Genomic DNA, 27,488 nt, shown 5'->3' with positions numbered 1-27,488 from the left:
AATGACTAGGAAGCAAGCAATAAAGACCTTAAGTCTGACCCTGTATTGATGCCCTGAAAAAATTAAGAGTCCTAATTATGGTAACTGTTTTTAACAAAGTTTTATGTTATCTGTGACCACAAGATCTAGAATGCTGTATGTGACATAGGAACAGCAGGCAGATTCTTTGTTCTTCATTCAAGAATAAGAAATTAATAGGCAAAAGATTTATGGATACCCTCTTAAATTTCATGCCGTTGTAAGATCAGGCTTCATTAAAATTACACTCAAAGCACTCCTCTTTTAAGGTCATACTTAATCTTGAAACTCTGAGAAATAGCAAAAGCAGGAAAAAACAGTAAGAAGGAGAGCTCAGATGAAAGATAAAGGAAGGGTAGAAGCTGCCTCTAATCTGAAGTTTTCTAGAAGAGTTGCTTCAGAAGACTTCCAAATGCAGATAAAGCCTTAGAATAGATGGCATGTGGGTCTCTCCTCCCTCAAAATAGTCAGTGTGCTGAGGTAAGGATGAGATGTTAGATGCTTCCATCTGCGCTTGTAGCAGCTAAGAGAGTTAACGGGGTATTGGGAGTGTGTGAAAAGGGAGAGTGCAAGCAGTCTTTTCAGTTCAGTTTTAAGTAATGTATATGTTCTTAACCTAGAGAAGTCTGCTTCAGCTAATTGACTTGTTAACACCTTAGACCTTGTTTGAGCGGTTTTAAATACAGCTGATACAGTGCATTTGTGGTGGCTATACTGATGCCATTTAAATGCTAGCCTGCATCTAAATTAGTGCTGTTCTCATCAGTATTGGCTGGAGTGCTTTTTTTGGTTGTGTGTCCCACTTTTTTCTTTTTTTTTGGTGATGTATCTCCCAGAAGCAAGTCTGTAAGGCTAATGATTACTGTTTCAGTAAACATTTCAAACTGCTTAAACAGAGTTTACATTACACTTCCAGATAGTTTTCCTGTTAGGATTTTGGAGAGAACGTCAGTGTAGACAAGCCTCAGCAGGCCTTTTGAAAGCATGTTTGAAACTTTTTGGTATCTTAATTTCTTTAAATCTTGTATTGGAAATTACACATTTAATAGTAGTTAATTTTGTTCCTAACCATGTTTTCAAATAAAAAAGTTGAGGTCAGCAAGTTAGGTTGGGGCCAGTCTGTAGGCTTTTGCTGTGCTTGTGTGGAACTCAACAGTATCACTTTAGAGATGGGAGAAAGAGAGACAGACACTAATGTTTTGGTGCAGGAGTGCTAGAACAAGGGACAGGCATAAGGACAATAATTAAAGAAAATTGAGAGAAATGAAAGGAGGAGGTGGGCACTTGGGAGAAGATGCAACGTGACAAGTAGAAAAGACCTATCTGTAGAATGACACGAGGGAAGAGGAAAGCTTAACATGTAAGAAATGTGTAAATGGGCTGAAATTAGTTAAAACTAGCTGCTGAATTGAATTGAAAGATTTAATTGGACAAAATGTATCTTTGCAACGCTTTATAAACTAGGTGGTGGTATTTTTCTGTTAACAGTTTGAGAAACACATGACTCTGCATGGAAATTAAATTCACCATGCAATGATATGCAACTGACTTCTTCCCTCAGATATGCCAAGCATCTCCTTCTGCAATTTAATTTCTTAAAAGTCATCTTTACTTAGTCTGTGTATTAGGTTTTCTTTCTCCCATCCTCAAGTTTGGTGGGTATGTTTTCCTATTTGTTTATCTGACTGTCATTTTTCATGCCTGCTATCTCTTACAAACATGAGTATCTTTATCAGAACCTCCCACTTTTTTTCCCCTACTTTAAACTGCACTTTCAAGATAACTTCTGGGAAGTACTGTAATCTGAGGCTTATTTAATCCGTGCATATGTTCTTTTTCGCTTGGTTTCTTTTTCTCTTACCAGATAATGCAAGAATTAATAACTCTTCTATGATCATAAATTTGTAGGGATGCAAGAAAGTACCGGAAATTCATCTGTCATCTAGTTGCCATGTAAATCTGGAGGAGCAAGAGCCTAAAACAGGGGAATGAGGTGACTTTAGCAAAGGTAGTAGAATATTACTTGTGAATTAAGGGAATTGTGTATCAAGTATGTTTTAAAGAGGTGTGGTCTTGATCTTAGTCTCTTTGTATGAAGCTGAATTCTGTGTGAGGAGGGATCTTAGGTCCAGTTACTACATTATGTTTTCATTAATGTCTGAGAAATTATAAAACTTAAAGATGATACTAAGAAAGGCAGCAATAATTTCAGAGGATAGGAGTTGAATTTAAAGTTATTGGGAGACATTGCCTGGAAAAAAAAATGGCATGTGGTTTGTAGGGATAAGTGAATAAAAATGGTCAACTCTACAAATACACTATGGAGGCTAGACCATAGTCATGTAGAAGACGATCCAAATGTGATAGTAGATCACAACATAAATACCATCAGGCATGCTAAAGCTTGTGAAGTAATCCTTCTTTGTTTGGTGCTCTTGGGGCCTCACATGGAGTGCTGTGCTCCATTTTGGGCACCGTACTTTGAGAAAGATGTGGCTGAACTAGAGAAAGTTCAGAAAAGGTTATGAAGAATGATCAGAGGTCTAGAAAAATGAAAGCCTGAAAGGAAAGGGGTCTTTTAGTCTACAGAAAGAAAAACTGAATAGAGATGCAAGTCTTAATTTGCATGAAAGTTTTTTTAATTATTATTACACGAAGTTGTAAACTGTCTTTGTCCACTGGGAATAGGACAAAGAAATGGCCTTAAATTATAGGAAGAAAGATTTTAGCATGCTGTTTGATCTTACACTTCCCGTTCATCCTGTAGTTCATTCACTTATTTCTCTTCTGTGTTGTTTGTAATGTGGCACTTTTATAGCTTAAAGTCACAAGCTGCTACAATGGAAGAATCTGAACAGAGGAGAGGACTAGGGAGGGAGAGGTTGTCTGACAGTTGTTCTTCTGTCAGGTCAACTTCTTTACCCTACTAGCCCTCTGGCTGCATCACCACTGAATTCAATGGGAGGGAAAATAGCAGGAGCACATGGCAAGGTGGAGTGGGATTATATGTAACGTCAGACTGCACCCTTGGGCTAGATATTAGGATAATCTGCCTCATGGCAAGGATAACGAAGCACAGAAATAGGCTGCCTAAAGAGAGTGTGAAATCTACCTCAGTGGTGTTTTTTTAAGAACAAACTAGACACAACGTCTTCTGGGAATAATTCTGACACAGTCTGGCCTTTTGCCCATGGCTGGGGTCAACTAAGCGATCAACTTCTTGAAATACCGTCCGATCCCACTTTCTGTGATTCGTGCACCTTCTTGAGTAGATACAAGCAATAAGATTAGTGTTTTAAGTTATGATTTAGAAGTGTTGCCCACTTGCCATGTAGGTTCTTCAGTGACTGCACCTGGTATATGGGAGACAAAGAGGAGCAGTGGTCTTGAGCTTTGTCCACAATCAACAAGATTAATGCACTTTAAAACTGCAGTTTTTAAGTCCTGACTGGTGTGATTTTTGAAGTGCTTCTGTTAGCACATGAGAGCTCAAGTGTGTTTCATGAGCTATGCTGATACTGTTTAGAGTGGCTTTGCTTTTGTGAAGGCTAAAGGTTCTGGCCCTCTTTGAACCACTTCAGGACTATTAAGAACAGTCCTGGACTACAGGTAGACCACTGTTACTGTAAGGTAGACTCTTCTTCCAAAGCTAACTGTGTATAAATTTAGTGATTACCTATTTAGAAGGCAACCAGATCAGGAAACTTTTTTTGGGAAGAACTAGTCCAAAATCAGGGCAAAACTAGGATGCTTTGGTGTAGGAACTGTGGAGGCAGTGAACTGTTTGTGCTGAAATATATGCCATGCTGAGTCATTTGGGACGTGTTCAGTTATCTAAAATAGGCATATTCTACCTATAGGGTTTGTCTGTGCTACTTAAGAAAAAAAACAAACCCCAAGCCAAAACAAAAGAAAGAACTTTTATGGGGGAACCTTCCTCCCCACCCCAATCTTGCGGTATGCAGCATGTACAGACCATTCTGAAGTGGACTTTTAATTCTCCTGGGAGGTCCACTTTGGGTCCACAGGAGGTAGAAGATTGTCAAGGGTGAACACAAAGTGTTTACCTACTTAAGAATCTATTTCAGGATAACTATGCCAAGATTTGAAGTGCAAACTTTCTTTTGAGGTGTGTTATATTATGTATCTTCTGTGTAGAATTCCTCAGTCTTGCCTATGTCTCTCATCAACATTAGTCAGAAGGCCCAAAGTATTAACAAAGTATTCCAGCGACTTGGAGCAGGAGAAGATACATGTGTGTTTCTAACCAGAATCAGCAAAATAAGATGGAAGTGAAGCTATTTCCACTTCGCAGATGTCAAACTTACTACTTCTGATACCATGAACTGAAAAATTACAAATTCAAGACTTAATGTGGGGCTTCGATTTCTAGAAAATCCACATGTGGAGCCCTGGTAGCTAAGGTATTTTCATATGAGGCCATATATCCAGGTTTCCCAGATGTGCAGTAAACCAGTTGCTGTTGGTATATGCTCTGTATCATGTCAAGAATGTACCCTTGCCATACACAGTTATTCTCTTCTGGGGAGCATTGTAGAGTTATTGCAGGTTTGTGCAGTGGCTCCATTGTTTTTTGAAAACTGTAGAGTGGCTTCTGCTTCACACGTTGTAGAATTGATGTATGTGCACAATAAATCCACTGTAAATTGAAAGCATCTTAATTAATCTGCATTCACTGATCAACTGTACAGAACAAGTGCTACAGGCCTGGAGTTTCCTCTGATTCTCAGACTTGTAACTTATGTTGCATAATATGCATGCACTTTGTGTCTGATGAATCATGGTTCCTTTCTACAGAGCATAAAAGCTCTATATAGTCGCATTTTCTTTGCTGTCTCCCTGTATACCTGTCCATACATGTGTGCCTCCCTCTTTTCTTCCCTCCTACTCTAAGAGTTAGATTTTAGTAGTAGAGATTGCATTTGCTGGTTTGCACCTCTCCTGGTTTCAGTCATATAAGACATACCTTTTCTTGGGTATATTTGCCTGTGACTTAACACTTCTTGTTCTCTTGTATGAGGATGTAGAGACCAGCAAAGTGTCTTTCTGCTACAAGTCCTCCCCTGTGACTGGACATATTGATAAAACTGCTTCTTTCTGGTGGAACTGGCCTTAAGCCAGAAGTATTTCTGGAATAGCTGAATTGGAGTTAGAAGGGACTTCTTCCAGCCCAGTTAACATTATAATTTTATTAATCTTTTCTGTCTCAATGGGGCATGAGAGGAGTAAAACTGAGGCGTGAAACAGGGGTGTAGAAGTTCTCAAAGACAAATATGTGCAATACCTAGATGGAGAAGGGGCAGAATTGCGTGAGTGTGGAGAGTGTTTAAAAGCTCCTAAACTGTGGAACGTGTGCCACTGCAAAGGCAGATATAGCTCTCAGACCGGTGTAGTGTTGGATACTCAATAGTGGGGCCCTCTGTACCAAAGTCTCATGGAGATCTAGGTGCCTGGGAAGAGACAAACATTTGGATTCGGTAAGAGAGTTGTTTCTAAGCTGGAGGAAGAGGAAGCAGGCACTAAGGTATAGGAACTTCTAAAAAAGAAGGTAGTGGCAACTTTTAACACTGCCAAAGACTTTTCTGCACAGGTTGCAATTTATTCCTCTCCTACCATGCCGTATGTGTGCTGGAAACCACAGTAATGTTTGTTCTCTTTTGACATCTTCATTATTTTTGTTCATATCTGGACTGGGTGGGTAGTGGATGTGAATAGGAGTTTGCTGTTAAAGTGAAACACTTAGATGGCCATGCTATCAGGTAGGAGGATGCATAGACTTACTGCAGGGCTTTTGCAAATTGATTTGCTATGGTAACAATTAACAACAGTATGTTGTTATGTTTTGCCCTGAAATGCCTTTTACAGAAGCCTTGAAAGACAATAAATGTAGTTTGATAGAAGCAATGTTGGTGTTCACCAGCCTTAAGTGTTGGTTAAATTGTTTGCCAGGTAGCGATAACGTTAAGATCTGGCTGTTGGCAGCTTTGGAAGGTAACCACTTTAAGTGTGACAATCACATCTTGATTTTAGCATGACTAATGTGGTCATATGTTTCAGCAGTCATGTATTTCTGTGTCCTTATTACTAGCTCATATGCAATCACTAGCGTGCAAATACAACTTTTCTCTCCTATTTCTAGACAGAAAGGAACCTAAGCTCCTGTCAGTTTAGTTGACCATAAGTTACTGTGAGTTTTTCTGGACACATCACATTTGACTCTTACTCCCAGTAGTTATAAAATGCATCACAAATATTTTGATCATGTATTCTTGTTTGCTCTGTAAAGTACAAAATCAGGAGGAGGAATACACAATTAATTTCAGGGAGCATGAGTAGCATAGCATGCAGCTGTACTGTCTATCAAAGTGATTGTCACAGTATCTGTTAGGAGACTTAAAGTCTGAGAGGCTGTTAACTTAAAGGATATGTGACATAACTCAGTTCCATGGGAAAACTTAATAGCATCATATGATGTGAAAAGTTTTAAAAAGTCTGATTAACGGTATTCATGAATTCTATTTATGTATTTACCTCTTCTTGAAGTAAACCAGGGACCAATTAATTTAAGTTTTCTTTTGTCTCTGATTCCTGCCTTTTTCCACAAAAATGATCAGAGGGATGGAACACCTCTCCTAGGAGGACAGGCTGAGAGAGTTGGGGTTGTTCAGCCTGGAGAAGAGAAGGCTCCAGGGAGACCTTATTGCAGCCTTCCAGTGTTTAAAGGGGGCTTCTAAGAAAGATGGGGACAGACTTTTTAGGAGGGCCTGTTGTGATAGGCCATTACAACAGTAATGGTTTTAAACTAAAAGAGGGCAGATTCAGACTAGATGCAAGGAAGATGTTCATGATAAGGGTGGTGAAACCCTGGCACAGGTTGCCCAGAGAGGTGGTAGATGCCCCATCCCTGGAAACGTTCCAGGTCAGGTTGGATGGGGCTCTGAGCAACCTGATCTAGTTGAAGATGTCCCTACTTATTGCAGGGGGTTGGACTAGATGGCCTTTAAAGGTCCTTTCCAACCCAAAGATTCTGTGATTCCTTCTGGATAGCAGCTCAGAAGGTGCTGAGTTTATGCTTTTGATTGTCCAAAGAAGCAGTAAGTGGCACTTTTGACTTGTGATGCCATTCTCTTTGATTTGTTATTAAAGACAGAGACCAGAAATATTTTGAGTCTGGTTTGAAGAAGCTTTATTCAGATTTTTACAGGCGTCCAAAATTGATGTTGAGAGGACTGTCCAATACAATAGTATCTTGAATTTTTTTCTTTTCCTAATAAACAATAGTTTAATGCAATTGAAGCATGAACAGTGTCTAATATTTATTTTATACCTGACTGTTTACCAGACAGAGAAGGAGGCACTTAAATGCATTTGTGCGTAGAGCTCTGAACTGAGAACTGCACCTAGGCAAGCAATTAGAAGAAATACAGCAAGCTGTAAAGCAAGAGAGAGTTGAACTTCTTTTCCCCAGTTATTCTCTTTGTCAGTAGTTCACTTGAGAAATGTCTGTCAACCGTTACAGATCTAGAAGCATGACATAACTGTGCATGCTGAAGAGTTCTGAATGCTTCAGTAAAATCATTTTATGGCCACGTGTCAGTCCAGTAGCCAACCAATGCTATGAAGGCTTTGCAAAGATTGTTAGAGGAGATAAGTTATCAGTGAAAGGAGAAGAAAGTTCTTGTTTCATGAATAACATAAGCGATGTTGGCAACAAGGATTTGGTGTAGAAGCATTTTGCCAACATGCATATGTTAATTTGGCATGTAATTCATCTACAGCTTGCCACAGAATTTTACATATCAGTAAAATTCTGAGTCTGCAGGTTGCTATAGATTGTCACTATGTGTTGGCAGAATGGCAGCTGTTTAATCCAAACTTATCCTGCTGATTCATCTGTTTTCGTTAATACTAATTGAATACCTGACTGCACGGCATCTTAATGTAAATATGTGTCTATGTATCCAAACCCTTGCAAGGTAGAAAATTTTTTTATGCTAATTAGGGTTTCAGCAAAGCCATTTATGGATAACTGCAGAATTAAGTAACTTGTCTGTCAACAGTTTACACATGGCTCAGGCAGTAATGCACATTTCCTTTCTTTCTTCTAGGAGGGGATGACCGCCGTGTCTTACTTTGGCATATGGAAGAAGCCATCCACTCAAGAGTCAAACCAGTTCAGCTGAAAGGGGAGCATCACTCTAATATCTTCTGTCTAGCTTTCAACAGTGGCAATACAAAAGTGTTCTCTGGAGGTAAGGAAGGAAGAGCACCCTGATTTCACAGGAGTTTGCGTTGTGAATGCCTTGGAGTAGAAGTCATGAGTGAGATCCTGCCCCATATGAAAGGTCTTTTCCATAGCGCCCTAAGGATCTGGAAGGTGTCCTTAATCAGCAGATGAGGGTTCTTTGGGAACAGGGAATTCTTTAGCTGCATGAATTTTGTCATGCTGCTTCTTTTCCCAAACCCTGGTGTAAGCATATTGTGTCTGGAGCTATCATGAGAATCCTGGGTCCAGTCTGCCCCTACTTGTGCTACAGACTGTGGAACGTGGTCTTCTGTGATGCCCTCTTAGCTGTACTCAGAGCAGACCCTGCGTCCTCTCTGGCGCTCAAGCCTGATGCTTGAAAATCTGTGCTGCCGCTAGCTGATTTTAATGCACCCTTAGATGGCTAATGAAGGGCTATTGCCATCTATTGGTGGATCACTTTTTCTCAAACCTCATTTCAGTTCTCACTAGGTAAGTGTCTGCCTTTTAGAACTGTTGGCACATTGGGCTCTAATTGGCCTTGATATTCTTCGTCTTTTTTAATATAAATCCACTTTTTATCAGAAAGTTTAATTCAGTCTTTAATATGAGGAAAGTGGACATGTACTTGTTCTGGGGTAATCATCCCTAGAATTTAGGTTCATTTCACCACTTGATTTTTAAAATGTTGAGGTAGGGGGGAAAATTGAATTGAGAAGAAAAAGGCACAAGACTGTCAAACTGCAGTCAGTGTCCTTTTCTGCTGTACTTCATTTCCTCTATCTGACATGATAATAGAATGGACAGGAATTTGTATCTTTCATCAGTATGTCCATTGATATACAGCTAGACTTATTTTAGGATATTATGAGACTACTTGTTCAGAGCCCTTCATTATCGTTTTGAACCAAGATTTGTGAACTGCAAATCAATGCTATAAATTGATTCTAAGCACATGGGAATGGTGGAAGCTTCCCATCCTTCAACGCTGTGTTAAAACTATAACATCCCTTAGAAAAAAAGGCATAACAAAACTTAAGGTGGTGTCTGATTTTAAGGATGATACGATTCAGATATACTTCTCAGATGGAGAAAACCCAAAAAATGTGAAATAGTGATGCCTATCTTACAATCCTGGAGAGTGCTGTTTGTTTTATGAGAAAGACAGCAGTCCACACTGTCTTTAGATGAATGTGTCTGCATGAGTGTTTCTAATGAAATTTTGGGCTGGAGTCTGTTTTACTTTAGTCTGAATTCAGACAAATGGAACCTTACATGAATATTCAAGGAACTAACTGTGCCAAATCTTGCTGGAGCAACTGTAATGGTATTTTCTCATTTCCAACTCAACTCTGTCCATTGCACCCTGCTGTCAAAGGCTACTGTTTTCACAGGAAGGGGAGCAGAGTGGTTTGACTGTACCTTGCCACTGCAGTTAACACCTGCAGTTAAAGATTTACATGATTGATTATGGTGAATTTTTTCTAAGATGCCAGGTTAGATGAGCTGTGACAGCTGATGCACAGACAAACTGGCCGTTCTCATCTCTTTTTCCTCTTCCAGTTTGCATAAACATTTCTCTGCCAGAAATTATTTCCATTGGAGGAGTCAGGAACTTTTTCAGCTGTTCCACCAAGATTCACAGAGCTCATCTGCAAGGGCTGTGAGTCTGACTCTTGGATGCCTTGTAAAGAGTCATTTTGCTGCATGGCCTAGATGTACCATCTGTTTTATCTCTGTTGGAAAATGGGGCTATCTATATTTATTCACTCAGCAATGTTCTGGGAGATTCTTAAAAGATCTGAAAGAATTGTGGGTCCTAAGATCTGTTGGTCATCATTCCCTCCAGTACTGAAGTTGGGTTGTATTCTAATCATGGAAGTCAGCATACTTTAAAAAAAAATAACCCTAAAAATTAGAGCATGGAAACTAGCACAAGGCGCACAGAACTCAATTCATTCTGTAAATAAAGCTGCCAACAACTAATGACTTAGGATCTGATGACCTTTCCCTAAAGCAGCTCTTGATAGCAGAGGAGGAAGGATTTTCCACTTCAGTACCAATTGAATTGCATCCAAGGAATTTCAAAGCTCTTTGCTTTGAAGGAGCATACGTGTAGAATGCACCATGCACATATAGCCATTACAAAATGCAAGGCAGGAACGGAGTGGACAGTGTTTGGCTTGTAATCTCTGGAGAAAAAAACTGTCTCAAGATACCAGAGAAGTTCTCATCCCTGAAGAATACTACTGGCCTTCTCTGTCCACATGCACTGAAAGTAGAGCAGCATTTGAAATGAAAGATTGCCTCTTAGTAAACTGCATGGACTTTTTTTTTTTGCTTTTAATGTTAGGTACTTGAAAAGCTGAAATAAACCTACAGGGTACTGAATTTGTTTCTCTAGAGGTCTGATGTTACAGATACGGGGTTTAGGCCACCTTAACTGTGCTTCTCTGTATGTGCTCTGCAGTATTTCATCCTCACAGGTATAACTGAAGGGAATGGCAGATTATACTTGTCTTTTTGATCATTGTAATTGCAGTTATCAAAATAAGAAAGATTATAAATGGGAGAATTGTGTATATAATTACAACACAGTTATTTTCAATGAAGAATGAACTGTCTTGTGTCAAAGTAAACATTGTTGAGTGGGAACCCCACTGGGCTGAACAGCAGTGATGTTTTCTGCAGGGATGAATCCTTACCAACAGTGACCAAGCAGTCTGTGGTTACATTTTTGTCACCACCTTCTCCTCCCTCACACACAAAACAGAGAGAAGCAGTGGTTATTCCACACAACCCCTCTTTTCGTTCATTCTTTCTCATTTTGGAGCTTGTGATGGAAGGGAAGGTTGATCCCATGATGACTAGAGGCCTGAAGCCAGGCATCTGAAACAATTCTTGTGTTCATGCTGTATGGAGGGTGAGGAGCAGGAGTGTCTGTTGGAGGAAATTTTGTCACTGGAGAAACTAGGCTACATTTTTCACTGGTGAAATACATAGGCACTAGATTAGTTTTACTAGGTATAAACCTTGCCTGTAATGTATAATGGACAGTTTCCATTGCAATTAATGATCAAAGGACACTTACACATAAGTGACTTGTTTATTGTACCATGGAAAAGATGAGCTACTGCAGTAATCTAAGACTGGCACGATTTAAATAGGAGCCTGTGCAAAGAGCAAGTGGATGTAGAAAAACCTCACACCTCATTAGTCAGAAAAACTTTCTCATATTTCTTCTGTTGGGACACACAAATTTAAATGTATATGGGATAACTGAAAACTGAGTCAACTGAACACTTAAAAATCATAACATGAAATCTTGCTCCTTCTGAACCTCTGGCTTTGGTGTACATTAGGAAAGTTTCAAAACTTGATATTACAACTACAAAGACACACTGAGCATAAAAATATGACTTTGTGGGCTTTCTGTGTTTTTTTTTCTTCTAAACTAAATATAAATGTGTGTCTACTTAAATGTTTCTAAAGAGGAGGTGCCAAATTAGATAAATTAATATTCAGTGCAGAGACAAAAAAAAAATGTTCCTATAGCTTGAAAAACACTGCCATGAGCCAGTGGAATTACTTTGTAGCTGTGACGTTCTTAGTCTGCATGCATGTGGTTAGTTTCCTTTGTGTTCAATGGATATGATCAAAGAGAAGTGACATGATTGTCTGGTTACTTGGGTTGGTTTTTGCTAATACAAAAGGAATTACACTGGCTGTCACGTTCATGCCTTCTCAATGGTTGCAAAACCCTGAATGCTGACAGTGTGAACGGGTGGCATTTGAGCTGGGAGCCCAGTGCATTTTGCTTATGGCATCTCTTTTCACCCACCATTATCTTCTTATGAAGCATCCTCGGAGCAGGAAGAAAGGTATATTCGCATGAGAGTTAAAGGTGTTCTGCTGCTTCATATAATATTATTCTCTTCACCACAAGTGTCCCAAAACTCAAGCTCAAACCAAAACAAAGAACAATCAGTGGCACAGTTAAGTAGAAGTATTTGTTGAGCAGTAACAGATGGAATGTATTGGTGCATTTGATCATGACTGGAAATGTCACATGGAACCTTTCACATAACTGAGCAGAGGGCTGACCTGAACTGGTCTTCTCTCTTCTTCAGTTTTGTTTTCAAAATAGAAAATAATAAAAAATATATATTGTTTTTATTTTTTTCACCATAATGCTTTTTAACCACTGGAACATGATGTTAAGTGTTTATATTTCTCTTTATAGGCAATGATGAGCAAGTTATACTCCATGATGTTGAAAGGTAAATACACAGTTTGTGTTTACGCTGCTTCAAGAGCTCCCTTAATGTCAACTCACTAGAGGCACTTTTTGTTTTAAATTAAAGGTCTGGCAGAAGAACACAGTGTTTTAATCCTGAAACATGCTTTTTATTTATCTAAACTCATAATCTGGATTGAAGTATTCCCCAGCTCCCCATTTTTTTTTAAGCACTTGGGTTCTGCATCGTTTTGACATTGGAAAAGAGAATGGTTATTAAATACATATGCTCTCCTGCAGGCAACATAGTAGTTCTGACTAGATTGGAAGCCAGATTATTCTGGTACATATACAAGTATTGTAGCACATACAGGCTTTTTGTTTTCTTTTTCAAAACTCTCACCTGACTTTGTATTTAAGATAGCTAGTGCTTGACCTACCTACCTTCCTCTTCAAACTTTGGCTGTAGCTGCCTGATTCTCCACACTAACATGAAGCATATTTATTTTGATACTTACTTTTTACTAAAACTGCAAAGCAATTGAGAATTAGGCTTTTTTGTGCTACATCAAGATTGGGCTGTTAGTCAAAATATAATTAATACAGTAGTGGTAATGTATTAGATTTGGGTCCTCTAGATAGCATATCATGTATTTTGAGCTTACTGCTTTTGAAGTAGAAAACTATAATGTTAAGACTTTGACCTGTACTAGTAACTTCTACAGATTTAAGCAATGACTGTTTAAATAATGTTAACTCAAAAAATCAAGTATAAAGAAAAAGCAGGAAAAGATGTAAGAACAGAGAAATACAAAACCTTAAATCTTTATGAGTTGCCTGAATCCTGTTTAACATAATTTGGACATATTTCTTGCTAGGTTTGTCCAAAGCCTTTTTGCATTGAACTGATCAATGTACATCTGCCTTCCATCATACCTTATATCCACTTCTTGTATAAATCTTACATGAGAGCTGGGGAAAAATAACTTTGTCTTACTCTTCTAATGCTCTCTTAGGAATATGATGTTGTTTGGGGTTTTTTTGTTGTTTTAGTTTGCTTTTTATTTTTTGGGGGCGTGTGATTTTTTGTGTGTGGTTTGGGGGGGTGTTTGTTTTTGGGAGGGTTGTTTTTTGTTTGTTGTTTTGGCTTTGTTGCTGTTGGTTTTTTAATTAAATGTGGAAATGTCAACATTTTAGATGCTGGTGTTTGTTGTGTTCTGACTTTTCAAGCTTCTACAAGATCTTTGTCCTTTACAAGTTTAGATATAATTTTTTTTTCTTGCGATGTCCTAGATATTGTAACAGATCTTTTTGATATGTATGTATGTCTTTTTAATGTGCTTTTGTTATTGGGGTTTGCTTTTTTTAGGTGTGCTAGGTCCAGTTGTAATGCATACAGAATTCATTCCTCTAAGGCTATTTGCATGATCTTCTGAAAGAAACCGTACTAGTCTGACACAGTGAATTCTGATTGATTTCTATAGAAAGTTACTCTGTCTTCTTGAATGATAACACCAGGTCTATCAACTGCTTTTTCATACTTCTGAATGGCTTTTTCTGCTAGTGCCTATTTGGCCTTTCTGTTAATGGTCCTTAAGACAGAATTAGTATATCTGTCACAAAGAACAGTAATTGCTATGTGAGCAAAACGCTGATTTTACGTGGGATCTCTTTGGTGGAGTTTCCATCAGGTATAGGGTTTTTATACAAAGTGTATTCTCTAAAGAAATAAAAGGGTTTTGCCAAAGAAATACAACAACTCCAGAATCTTCAGTCTTAGTATTTTAGCTTTTGGCCTCTCCATGCCACTATTTCTTCCTTTTTAAATGATCTAAAAAGTTAAGAAGAGAGCTGAGAACAGTCTTTTCAATAGCTGGGGAATGGCTGAAATCTAGGTACTCTGGGGGACTTATTTTTATTTTGTTCTTTTTTGCTGCTTTTTCCTATTACTTCCTCCCAAGCTGAATCTAATATCACGTGATTTCCATAGCGTCTTGCAGTTTCTGAAGCTTTGAATGTGTGGGTTTTGTTCTGCAGGTTTTTTTTTCCTCATAGCATGACATCTTGGTCACTCTGCATGGGCTTTTTGTTTGGTTTTTACTCTAATTAAACACAAGGGTCTTCTCATGAAGTTACATAAACTTTGTCATTAAGTGTTACTAGGTAGATAAAGCTGTAAATACTTTGCTTTTTAAAACAACAGCAAAAGAAGGAAAAATTATATTTGTGTCTTTTTTTTCCAGCACTGAGACTTTGGATGTGTTCGCCCATGAAGATGCAGTGTATGGCCTTTCAGTGAGCCCAGTAAATGACAACATCTTTGCCAGTTCATCAGATGATGGACGAGTTCTTATCTGGGACATCCGAGAGTCTTCCCATGGAGGTGAGATCTCTAGATGGAAAAGATCATTGATTTAGGAAGAATTTGGGCAAGGTGGAGAAAATTATGTTTTGGCGAGTGTTGGAGAAGGGTGGAAGTGAGACAGAATTCTTGTGGCCAGTGATAGGCAAGCCCTGGTCTTTACAGTTCAGTGTTACTGTCTTAAATTACTTCATGAAGTACCAGCATACAGTGCAGGCTAGCATGGAACTTGGTATGAATAGGTTTTAACTTGAGTAAAGAAGCAGTGGAGGACATGTTTCTGCAATAAAAATGTCTTACTAATCTTGAAATCAGTTAGGAATGTGGGTTTTTTTTGTCTATAACCTGAGACAAAAAATTTTTGCATGTTTAGAAAGCTGTTATTTTGATTTGAATAATTTTCCAAAGCTATTTATATACTTCCCTGTGACACTGAGAATTGTTCTTATGCATAATGTTTTCTGCTTATATGGAAACTTAGAGCCCTTATGTGATAACAGGCAAGTTGAATTATTACTTCAATCTTTGTTTTCTAAAACAGAACTGAATACTGTTGATTTGTGTAACGAACCTGCAGCTTCTCAAAATACTGTAATCTGTGTTTTTACAGCTGCAGTTTTAAGGCTGAAGAATCTCAGTTTAGAACTGTAGTTACATAAATTTGGAGAGGAATACTTCAGTAATTGAATTTCAGTATATGAATACTTAAGTAGTACTTCAGTAAATGAACTTGTTAGTTTACCCCATCCTAAAGAATACAAAGCTGAGAATTTAAAACTGAGCAGTCTGCAGGAGTACAGAATCTGGTTTCCTTCCTTCACAGCTAAAATAAACTTTCATCTTCTTTTGTAAGCTGATTAAATGCAATTGCTTCAACTCATAGTTTCTACTCGTCTTACAGGAAAGTTGTTTATGGCACTGAAATCCAGCTTATCTATTTTGTGGCAATTTGTACACATTTGTTGTTGGGTCAAAGTTGCTGTTTAGCTGAATTAGCTTCTTCCATACCTACTGAATTTAGTAACTTTTCTAGACTGCGATTCGGTCCCTTTTTGACTAGGAAATGAAAGCTGAAACAAGACATACTTTATAGTCTCATAGGAGTCTTTTAGAGCCACTAGTATCATGAGGGCTTCATTGAACATCTTTCTTGATAAGCACCGCCAGAATACTTGCAGTAGATTGCTTATTGATGCTCTCGTGACCCCAGGCATATTGCCTTTGTATAAATAAAAATTAAACATATTGGCACTGCATTCAATTTTTAGTCATTTGATTCTTACTGTGAATTCTGATTCTCATTAATAATACCTCCCTCTTGCTCCCTCAGAAGTCCCTTACTAGCACAGTGAACTGTCTTCCCTTCAGCCAGTTTCTTATCCCATGCAATTCCCTTTGCTAAACCTGATACCATACTACATGTGAATTTAGTGCTCGTTAGATCTACCACTTTTCCCCTGTATAAAAGGTCATCTACTTTATCAAAGAGATCAAATCAGTCTGATGTGAGTAGTTTACCTTTCGTAAAGCCAAGTGTCTCTTCATCCTTATTTTTCTGTTTTTATAATATCCAAGTGATGAGGCCAGACATTGAATACGGCTTCAAAATTAGAAATGGTGAAATGCTCTTTTGTTGCCTTCTCCTGAATGCTAGACCATAAAGATTTGTCTCTGTTAGGAGAACCACCTGTTGCTGACAGTGGACGTCAGCAGTTGGTGGGACTGTATACTTAAATGCATCTGTATGAAGCTGCTTTAGTATCATAAGCCAATGTCTAATCTGATCTGAGTTTCTGAAATTGTATGAGATGAGGTTTGTCCTTCTTTGTGGTGGTTAAACCTTGCTACTGCTTTTACTGTTGCTGAGACTTTGAATGAGAAGGCTGCACTTCTTTTGGACTACGGAGTGAAGAAGTGTTGTCAGCGGTACATTTGGGGCTTTTTTGGAGTAGTGTCTCAGGTTCTCGGAATTTTAAATAAAGGGCTTTTGTATGCTTATATAGGAGTCCTGAGTCAGCATTTATATATGAGCCCTGCCAATGTTTACTACAATACAATGATTGTCACTGGAGTAATCCCCTTGTCTGCAATGGTATTGTCATGGGAATAGGCACTATGCCTGCCAGCGTTAAGTATAGTTAGTTACCCTGAGTGGCCAGCTCATTAAAACCTTGTAAATAACCTCCTAGTTTAAAATCATGTATTAAAAGAAGCTGGAAAAGGAGTTTCATTCCCCTTCTGTTTCTCCCTGTCTTTCACTGCTGGGTGATTATGCAGTAATTTTTATAAACCCACTTTTAATTTTTGTTAGAGATGGTATTGAGCTTCTCCCTTGAGAAACAATTTCATACTCCAGTGTACAAGAGCTACAACTGCGAATGAGCATAAAGAACAATAAAAAAGTAATCCCCCTACTTTTCATTAAAGTGACTTAGTGCCTCATTACTTTAGCTCCTGTAATCTCTCTTTAATTTGACAGGCTGAAAGGCAACTTTTGATATCTTAGAAGGTACCAGGCCAGGCTATTTATAATAAAGGTGTGAAGGAAAACACCAGTAATTAGTAACAATGATTTGACTAAAAAAATATACACAAATTAGAAGTATATTTAAAAAAAAAAAACTGATGTTTGTCTCTCTACTCAGCTAATGCAAGCCATTGCTTCTCAGTGGGGGCTGCCATTTTAATAACACAGCCTTTTATGTCCCAGCAGGGATCTGATTTGATGATGCAAATGTAGAAGGTCAGTTTTGGTGTTAAACCTTACTTGGAGCTGCTGTCAGACCAACAGCAATCTCTAAAGCCTTGGGACAGCCTGGCAGAACAAAAGTTTGCTCCTGTTCTTCACTTTACCTCTGCCTCCTATGACAATTAATAGCACCAGGGAGCTTCAGCCATGGTCAGAGACCTTTTGTTTTGATCACTGCTAAATGAATGCTAAAAAGGAAAGTCCCTGTGTCAAAAAGCTTGTAATAGAGCATAAGAGGAGGATACAGATGGAGCAAGACAAATAAACATTAATTCTGTCTCACTTGCTTGATGGGCAGTAGTTTCAGAAGGTATTGGGAATTTGGGAGGGTTATCTGTATAACCATGTTTTATATGTCTTAATGAGCGATATGAGGAAAGAAAATTAAGTGCCTTTGGAGGTGGGTCTAAAGGTGCCTTCATACAGTGGCTCAAATAAGGGCAGTAAGAGTGTCTCCCAGGCATGTGAGCAGCACAGTGATTGTATCAAAGCAAACAGTGAACGGAAAAGTCTGGCATAATCCCTGACTCAAAATAGGCATTGATTCTGGTTTCTTAGTTGAGTGAAAGAGTGGCAGCATGCCACAAAAGATACACACAACAAAGAGAATTAGACTGTGCCTAAAGCCATAAAATCAGCAGAAAGATACAGAGAAGGATGACAGAGTCAAGGCTTTTTCCCGTTCTTCATGGAGGCAACATTTTGACCGCATGAATAGGGTGGAGTAGCAGCCCAAACACAATCTTGTTACACTAATCAAGAAGAGAGAGAGAGTCTGGATGAGCATGTTTTTAACTCTGTGTGTGAACAGCAAAAGCCAACTGTTACCATGTTTATGCAAGAGGAACACCCTTCTTGTTTACTTGTATAGCTGTTTGTACAACACTTAAGAGGTGGCAGGCCTCTTTTCTGCAGGGTTGGTAGCTTGCTTTGAACTGAGTTCCATACAAACTTATTTCACTTTTTATAATATTATTCTCCTATATAAGCAACTGCTGCTACATTTACATTTTGGGTGATCATCAATGACTGTGGAAGCTTCCAGGTATATATTGCTAGGAAACTTTCAGAAGCACCCCTTCCCATGTGTAGTCCTTATTGGATGACCATTTGGTCATGAACCTTAAGAAAATTCAAATACTTCATCTTTAAGTGGCTAGTTTTAAACTCTGAGAACCTTCCATTAGCAAAGTGGTGTCTTGAAATCCAGTATGTGTCCTTTTCCATATTTAGACAAAGTTAATGTACACGTGGGTGGATTTTAAAACCTCAGTTTTTATATTGCTTTGGATGTGTCAGCTTGAGAAATGGTTTGAACATGTCTCCATATCTTCAGATCTTGTTATGCTGTTTCCATATTAAGCTGCCAAACTCATTGTATTGAAGTTATATGCATTGTTTGTTCTCATGTCTGAAATCTCAACTTTTTCAACAGAGCCCTTCTGCTTGGCACACTACCCATCAGCCTTTCACAGTGTGATGTTTAATCCAGTAGAACCCAGATTACTGGCTACTGCCAACTCTAAGGAAGGTGTGGGACTCTGGGATATTCGTAAACCTCAGAGGTAAGATCTGGCTGTCCTTGTTTTACGCTGTGCTATGTCTTATGCTGTGTCTTTCCCCTGAGAGGTGATGGTATGCCACTCTTTTTTTTTTAAGTCAGAACATACGTTTATAAGAAAAGATGCAGAACAAAGTTAACAGCAGTGTTAATAATGCTGAACTAAATTATTTTGCATAATTAACATTCTTCTTCATACGTACGATCTAATTGGATTTAAAATTAGGTTAGACCTTCAATGTTGAGGTAAGTGATTTTTTGGAAGCCTGCCTGGCCTCACCACTGCAGATTAACTTGGATTGGTGTGTCAAGTTTGCATCATTATATTTAGCACTGGCTTGCTAATACTGGAAGAAGCCATGGTGGGCACTGCCTGGTTTACAGTTTGTTTTTTGTACTCAGATCAGTTTTCAGTGGCTGACTAGAGATTGCGGTCAAGGCAGCTTTTTACTCAATGCTTACGAGTTTTATGTGACTTCTTAGACACCTGGATAATCAGTTTGGGTGCATAATGTGCTTCCAGATTTGCACAGGATTTTAAACAAATGAAAAGACGATAATAAGTTTGCAGTATGAAGTATGGTTAGACTGGGTTCTAAAGTGGACATATGCAATGCCTGATACCAGAGTTTCGCATGCATGAGAGATTAAGCTTCTGTTGAACTCTTTCAGTCCTTCAGATTTTGAAAGTAATTTCCTTTTTTTATCATAATAATCAGGGAAAAAAAATTGGCCACCTCAGGTTAATGTTTCTCCTTTCTCCCCCAACTTTTATGTTCACATGTTTCCAGTTAAAAGTATAAGTGTAGAAAGGATAATTTGAAAAAAGTGAGAAGAGGGGAAAACAGGTGGTACTTGTTTTACAGTGCAGTAGCCTCAGCTAGTTAAAATCTTCTGTACGCTTGATTCTCCCCTTACTGGTGTGTCATGGTTTAACCCCAGCCAGCAACTAAGCACCACACAGCCGTTTGCTCACTCCCCCTCCAGTGGGATAGGGGAGAGAATCGGAAAGATAAAAGTGAGAAAACTCATGGGTTGAGATAAAGACAGTTTAATGGGTAATGCAAAAGCTGCACACGCAAGCAAAGCAAAACAAGGAATTCATTTACTATTTCCCATCAGCAGGCAGATGCTCAGCCATCTCCAGGAAAGCAGGGCTCCATCATGCAGAACAGTTACTTGGGAAGACAAACAACATCCCCCCACTTCCTCCTTCTTCCCCCAGCTTTATATGCTGAGCATGATGTCATATGCTATGGAATATCCCTCTAGTCAGTTGGGGTCCCAGCTGTGTCCCCTCCCAACTCCTTGTCCACCCCCAGTCTACTCACTGGTGGAGTGGGGTGAGAAGCAGAAAAGGACTTGAATCTGTGTAAGCCCTGCTCAGTAATAACAAAAACATCCCTGTATTATCAACACTGTTTTCAGCACAAATCCAAAACATAGCCCCATACTAGCTACTATGACGAAAATTAACTCAATCCCAGCAAAATGCAGCACAGGTTTCAAAGTTCAAAAAAATGAAGAGAGGGGAAAACAGGTGATAATTGTTTTACAGTGTAGTAGCCTTGGCTAGTTAAAATCTTCCTTAGTGATAGATATTCCTTGACTCTCCATCTTGGAATATCTAGAAGTGCTTATCACTAAGAATTCTTCTTGGGTTTGTACTGTACACAGAGGAGCAGCAATCTCATATGAATTTAGTTATAACTGACTTAAAAAAAATTCTAAAAAAAATTCTAAAATGTTTAGACATCCATTACAATAGCAACCAAATTACAGTTTCAGGAGGGTTTATTCTTAAATTGTAAACATTAATGGTTTGAATTGATTTTTATTTTTAAGCTTGAATCAGAATTTGCACCCTGATGCTGGTGGCTCTAGAGCTCGCTGAGATTTGTAAAGTTTGCCAGAGCCCTTGGTGGCAGCTGTTGTACAGTCTGCTATTAAATTTAGGTTCGATAAAATTTAACGGGAAGGGAGTTGGGAAGTTGCCTGAGCTATCTTCTTTTATCCTTGTCAAACTCTTAGATCTAGGTCTTAGTAAGTAACTTTCTAACATCAAACTAACTTCAGCATTTACTGGATAGAAGGAGAGAAATACAACAAGTTAGGGTTATTTTACTCTTACAAAACGTGTTTCTTTTTTTTTTCCCCATAAAATTTCTGCCATTTTAACTTCAGTTCATGCCTGTTTTTCGCTTGTGAACCAATATGGACAAAGTTGGCTTCCTCTTGCAAAGCCAGCTGGCCTCATACTGGTGTTGCAGGATTCTTTGTTTTTCAGCTTCTACGTCAATTTTGTGATTTAAAAACTTCTGCAGGTTATGTTGGTCTTGTTTTTGAAAGGGAGTTATACCAAAACATTTCTCTCTTCAGACATTTATTCTTAGAGTGTGAATATAAGAGAAATGAAGCTGATGGAGTGATACAGCTTATATCAATAGAAATTCTATATGGATGCAAAATTTAGACCAAGTTTTTCACTCGGGTAGCAAAGTGAAATGGGATCACCCCTGGAAAGGTTGTGCTAGGCTAACAGGAATAGAGAGAGGAAGTAAGTATCACCAAGGATACAAGCATTGACCCGGATAATGCAGGAGCAGATTACTTGAGTAAGGAATTCTCCTTGTACCAATTTTAACAGCTGCTTTCTAATAGCAGAAATAGTGCCTTTTCCTTAGTTTTAGCTATTGTCATTAAGACTTTGATCTCCAAAAGTTTCTCAGCGTATATGTAAAAGTGTTGATGAGCTATTCCTTGGGGTGGCAGCAGCTATCAAGTTGTGGAAACTCAGATGATCTCCAGTCTAAATGCTATCCTTGCCTTCTTCCTCACTCTTAACCACAAGGCAGGGTGCTTGCTGTGAGTTTGTTGGGGGTTACTGCACGGGTAGGGATAGTAGTCTGGGGTTAATTTGGGATATTATAATTAATGGAATAATGGAATAATGTGATTAATAATAATGGGATAATAGTCTGTAGTTAATAATTTGCTGCTAGTATAACACTTCATGTAAAACTCATTTCCCCCAACTACTGTCCTGTTCTCTGTCAGTTCTCAGATGGAAACAGTTAAACTGATGCAGCCACTACTTGGTTTGCTTCATAACTGAAGACTGTTCTGGGCAATCCTGCTGCTGCTCCCATGCAAAATCCTGAAAGCAAAGGAAAAGCCTGGAATTCCAAAGACTACCTGTTTGTGGCCAATAGCAGTACTACTCTAGCTGGCAATACCTTCACATAACATGTATTATGGCCAATAGCACTGGTGCAGTAATACTCTTTACAGATGTAAGTGAGGTTTGATAAGCCCACAGGGTTCAGCTGGCCTTCACTCATTTGAAGGGGATCAGGCTTAGTGCTGAATTTCTGGTTTTGATCAGCAGAGACTCCTCCGGTGAGGTGTAGCTTTTCTTTAACTTTGTTCAGCTTTATGATGCACTGTCAGAAAAGGGATGAATTGCTGTTAACTTATAAATTTGTATGGCAGTCAGTGGAATATGGAGAATTGTGCACTTTTAAACTAATAGCTCCAAATTTTCAAAATCTTGAATGGAGTAGTGATATCCTAGCAGGTTAGAGAATTCAGATACAGATTCCACTATTTGTCAGAAACAAATGAGCTGCATCTATTTATTTATCCGGAAAATCTGAGAATTTTTACACCAGAGTATTTTTCTCCAAAAACACATGGCTCTTCTCCAATTGGGTTATAAGAGAATTTGTCTTCTAGCTTGCCATTACATGTCTCCAGCCATCTGAGTTGGTTTTATCCACTTCTTTAGTCAGACAACACTAAACACTTCTACAAATTAAAAATAAAATATTTTTGGGCTTAGAAAAAAAGGTCCCGATTATGAGTAAATTTTATTCATATACCGTAAAATTGGTTAACTTTCTGATGGGAAGCTGGGAGTGCTTTATGCTTGGGTACTACAGTGAAGAAGGTAATTGAAAAGACAGCATTTCTTGGCATTCATGGGGAAATTTAGAGAGTTGCACAGCTCTGAATTGTGAAAAGTTTAGCTCACTTCAAATAGTCATAATTTGATTAGTCTTGCTGACTGAGTCAGGATACAGAGGCGGATTCATTTTGCTTTTTCCCAAAGTTCATTCACAGCTTGATACCTCTTCTGTCTCAGATTTAGTGCAGCAATTGAGATTCCCCCCTTCTCCCGCAGTATACTAATAAGGTCTGAACATGGTGGGCTGGCTCCTCAAAAATAGCGTATAAAGCACTGTTAAAGTAGGACTAATTAAGTCCAGCATGACTACGAGTTGACTAGTGATTCTGGAAATCTTACTTTTCTATTTTTAGAACGTGTGAGTATTGCCATTCTTTGAGGTGGATGTCAAACTGAAACCAACTGTATTGTTTCTTTTTTAAAAACAGTGCATTGAAAAGCTTAAATGTGGTCTTGATTAATGAGGCTGTTGTAAGGCACTCACACCACTAGATGGGGTCTGGAAGCTGTGCCTTTTTTAAGAAAATCAAAAAAGGCAAGTCTGTGCATCTTAAACTGTTTACAATAAAATATGTATTGCAAACATATTCTTACAGAATTGCTGAGGGCAACTCAGCAAGTCTGTTTACATATATATTTCAAGCAACGACTGTGTAACTCCACCTGTTTTTAGGTACATATGTTCTCCCTTCTTCCCCTTTTCCATGCAGCCCCATGCCCATCTCCTCCTTTTTACTGGAATCAAAAGGCTGCTTTTTCCCCTAAGAAAATATGGTAATTATCCCCTTAATGCTTTCTTTTCCTATGTTCTCTGCTCTCCCTCCCAACTAATCTTGACCTGTCCTATTAATGACTATCACATACTTTTAAACTGGTTTTCATACTACAAAAAGACTGTTCACAGAAGTGTTTTCTGCTTGTTATGGGGGTGTTGAGCCTGTGCTTTTTATGCAGTGGGATGCATTTGTGTGTCCAGTTCAAGGGTTAAAATGCTACATCTTGGGTCAGTATCAGAAATAGATATCACAGGGCATTTTGGGAGCCTGGGAGGGCTTATCTAAAAGCTCCCAGGCCCTTGTTCCTGCGATGTCCATTGCACTAATTCTGTGGCTCACCTGTTTTTTGACCTAACTCATCACACTCAGAAGTTAGAAAACTAACCTGGAAAAGCTTTGTAGCTTTCTTATGGCCTAGCAAGTTGATCTGGGTTCAGGGAGGGCCCAGTGAATAGCAGAGATGGTGGAGAAGAGAGGGAAGCCTGTAAGGCTGAGAACAGGAGATAAGAAGGAAGCAAGACCCTCCTCTTTTGAGGAGCAGCAAACTATTACGTATATTCATCTGCTTGTGGCATTATTGTTTCACTTGCTTCAGTTTCTTTTGCTACACTAACCTTACCCTTTTTTGTCTTGTCAGCACGGTCCTTACAACCATTCCTGGTGGTTTTTTTACAAAGTAGAAGAGGTGAAACATAACTGAAGTTCGGGATGATTTACCTTCCAAGGCTGCCTGTTTCATGAGAATAAACTATAAGCAGAGAGCGTTCCTGCAGTACAACGTAGTGTTCCAGGACACTAGTCTTGAGCGTTAAGTTCTGGGAACACTTCCGTCTCCAGAACTCAAGAACTGTGTTCAAGCTCCGAGTGAGGTAGAAATGCCTACATGTTGAGAGACCTTTTTAAGATTCTTCTGAAAGTTCAGGAAGCCTGTGCTTTCTGTGTAGTTACAAGTCAATGCACTCAAAAAGTCCCAATGCACTCAAAAAGTCCAATGATGAGATAAAAAAATCCTGGACCACCAGAGCAAACCTGGTATCCTTTGGTGACTGTAAACCTTATGGCGTATTTTAAAAACTAACTTGATTGTACAAGTCAATATTAAGCCCAAGTTAAAGGAGTGTCAATTTCAGCATTTTCCATCAAGCTTTAACAGACAAAGCCAAACAGGAACATTAATTCAACCTTGATGTCTTTCTTTGTCTTGGCTGAGGAGTAACTGCAGTTCAGAGCCTTTTTAAGCAAATTTTTAAGCTCACATTAAATGAATACTTATTTCTCAAAAAAACACCAATCAAGAAGGCTCTCTTAATGCACGTCAGACTAACCTTAAATTTGCCTCCTGCACTGAGAATTCAGAGGAAGCAAACTCCCAAGCTGTGGATGAGGAATACCTGTTGTTAGATATCAGTGAATCACCTAGTGATTATCTCATTAAATAGTGATCAAAATATAGAGATGGAAATTTCTTCCCTGTAATAGATTAACTAGATTCAGAGGGGTTTTGAGGGAGGACTCTTCTTAGCATGTTTATGAATGTTGGGGTATGTTGGTCTTGCCAATGCGTGGAGGACTTTGAAGTATGTGGCTGTACTGTACTGCTGGTCTCTGACTGACGATGTGTTCTCTAAAGTCTTTGTCTTGAACAGAGCTTTTTTCTGCCAAGTGCTAATTGCTGGGTGTTCAGCTTAGTCCTTGTACTGCAAGAAAACACAATTTGGATTGTGTTTTTTGATCTCTTAAAACAATGTAATGAATGTGTAATTTCTGATCCAAATCTATTGGAAATCACAGGTACTCGGTACTTCTGAAAATCCACTTCTTGGCTCCTGATTGCTTTGCCTTATAGTTTCACTTGTTTCATTTAGTTCACAGCCTTTTAAAGACCTGATGAGTATTACCTTCTTGTTTCCGGATCAGTGTAATGGTCTCTGGCAAGAGGAAAACACTGTCTGTACTGCATGACTTCTTTCTATGGGGGGGTATGGAGTATCTCCATACTCGTGATAATCTAAGGACATAGAAGTTTTGCAGGTGGTTTATGTTAGACTGACATGCTGATATGTAGTTGGAAAAGCTAGGTTTCAGGTTCACAAGTCCTTTGTCAATTTTGAAATAGAAGTGGTAGCTGCCAGAACTACAGGCAATTTGAGAACAGTTCTTCAGAATTTAGTTAAATGATGTCAAATAGACCATTTTTGCAAGAGAGGGATAAGTATTACCTCTGAATAGAGGCATGGTGTATTTTGTTGGGGTTTTTTTGTTGATGGGTGGAAGTGCAAGGAAAAGGGAAGAAGGGGAGATGATGAGTATTTGCAGCTCTGTCTGTACCACAAGTGGTATTTATAGCCTGTTGCACAAGAGAAAACCTGTGTGGTGGTGTGGAAGATATTCTAAGGTCATAAAACGAGCATCAATAACTGAGTCCAAGTCCATAGATTAGGTCTCCAACGGTTGCCAATTTTAGTTTCCAGGCTCATACCTTCAAGGTATTTGATCCTTAAAGATCGTACCAGAAGAACAGAGACAGCAGTTACTTCCTGAGAAATGCTCATGCACATGCTGAGTGTTATCCTTTATACCTTACTTTCCTGAGCTCACTCTAAAAAAGTACCTGTTGTCTTGTTTTATCTGTGTGTTACCAAGATGTCTGATATGTTGACTGAAATATACTGAGCTTCTGGAAGTGCAAGTGTGGGATCCAGCATTGTTGATGGTTGTGTTGCAGGGGATATTAATCCAGGGGGTAACCACAGAGAATGAGTTTAGGGAGGTTCAGGGCTCTTTAGAGGGTGAATTGGGAATTTTCTTTCAAAGTAGCATCTTTGGTTTAATTGGTATTTCCTTACAGGGTTTTAATAAGATGTTACATGATGGCTACAGGAATGGGATGACAGGAATAGCATATGGAGATTTAAGGTTTTTTTTCTTTGACTATTCTGCATTTTGACCCTGCATGTAAATGAAAGAAGCTTGTGGTTCTAATCACTTCTGATGCATGTGCTTTGGGATTGTCAAGGCCCCTGCAGATGGAGGAGTCCTCTACATCATTGAATCGGCAGTTATGTGTTTAAATTATTTCCGTGCAATAAAAGTGTGCTGTGTGTTTCTGTTTGGAGACCTCTGTCAGCCCTGCTCTGAGCAGAGCACTGTATTAATGAGTGCAGGAAAAATGTGTCTATCTTGGCAACCACTTTTTCATTGTCAAGCTTATCAGTTCATTTCTTTCTCTTCCCAGCTGAACCATTTGTTGTGAGTTTTGACTAACTTTATGCTTCTTTAAGTAATTCATTTAGCTAGGTTACAGTATAACAAATTTTAAGTGCTATTTCAGCACTCACCAGTATGGGTCAACCACACCACCTTAAATAGTTCAAATAACGATTTGTCTTCTTTCACAGTTCAGGAAATACAACTCATCCCACGCATATCCCACACGTGTGCCATCCGCATCTGTTGTGCTTCTGTGAGGCAGCTCAGCTGATCTGTGTGTCTGAACCTAGAATTTGAAGCTCTCCTGACCAGGTCCAACTTGGCATATTTGCCTCAAATAAC

General features: G+C 38.8%; 1 protein-coding gene across 1 annotated transcript in view; it reads left to right on the top strand.

The window, feature by feature from the left end:
* Positions 1-8,148: 8,148 nt before the first annotated feature.
* DCAF5 (DDB1 and CUL4 associated factor 5) overlaps positions 8,149-27,488 on the top strand; it is a 66,551-nt gene continuing 47,211 nt past the window's right edge. The window contains exons 1-4 of the mRNA XM_010287176.1: positions 8,149-8,291; positions 12,528-12,564; positions 14,765-14,904; positions 19,068-19,197. Coding sequence (XP_010285478.1) covers positions 8,180-8,291; positions 12,528-12,564; positions 14,765-14,904; positions 19,068-19,197 — 419 coding nt within the window. The 5' untranslated portion in view covers positions 8,149-8,179. The remainder of the gene's footprint in view (positions 8,292-12,527; positions 12,565-14,764; positions 14,905-19,067; positions 19,198-27,488) is intronic.

The sequence above is a fragment of the Phaethon lepturus genome, unplaced genomic scaffold (assembly GCF_000687285.1).
Source record: "Phaethon lepturus isolate BGI_N335 unplaced genomic scaffold, ASM68728v1 scaffold3545, whole genome shotgun sequence".
NCBI classification, from domain to species: domain Eukaryota; kingdom Metazoa; phylum Chordata; class Aves; order Phaethontiformes; family Phaethontidae; genus Phaethon; species Phaethon lepturus.
Note: the sequence above shows the minus strand (reverse complement) of the source record. Positions and strands in the feature narration are given on the sequence as shown.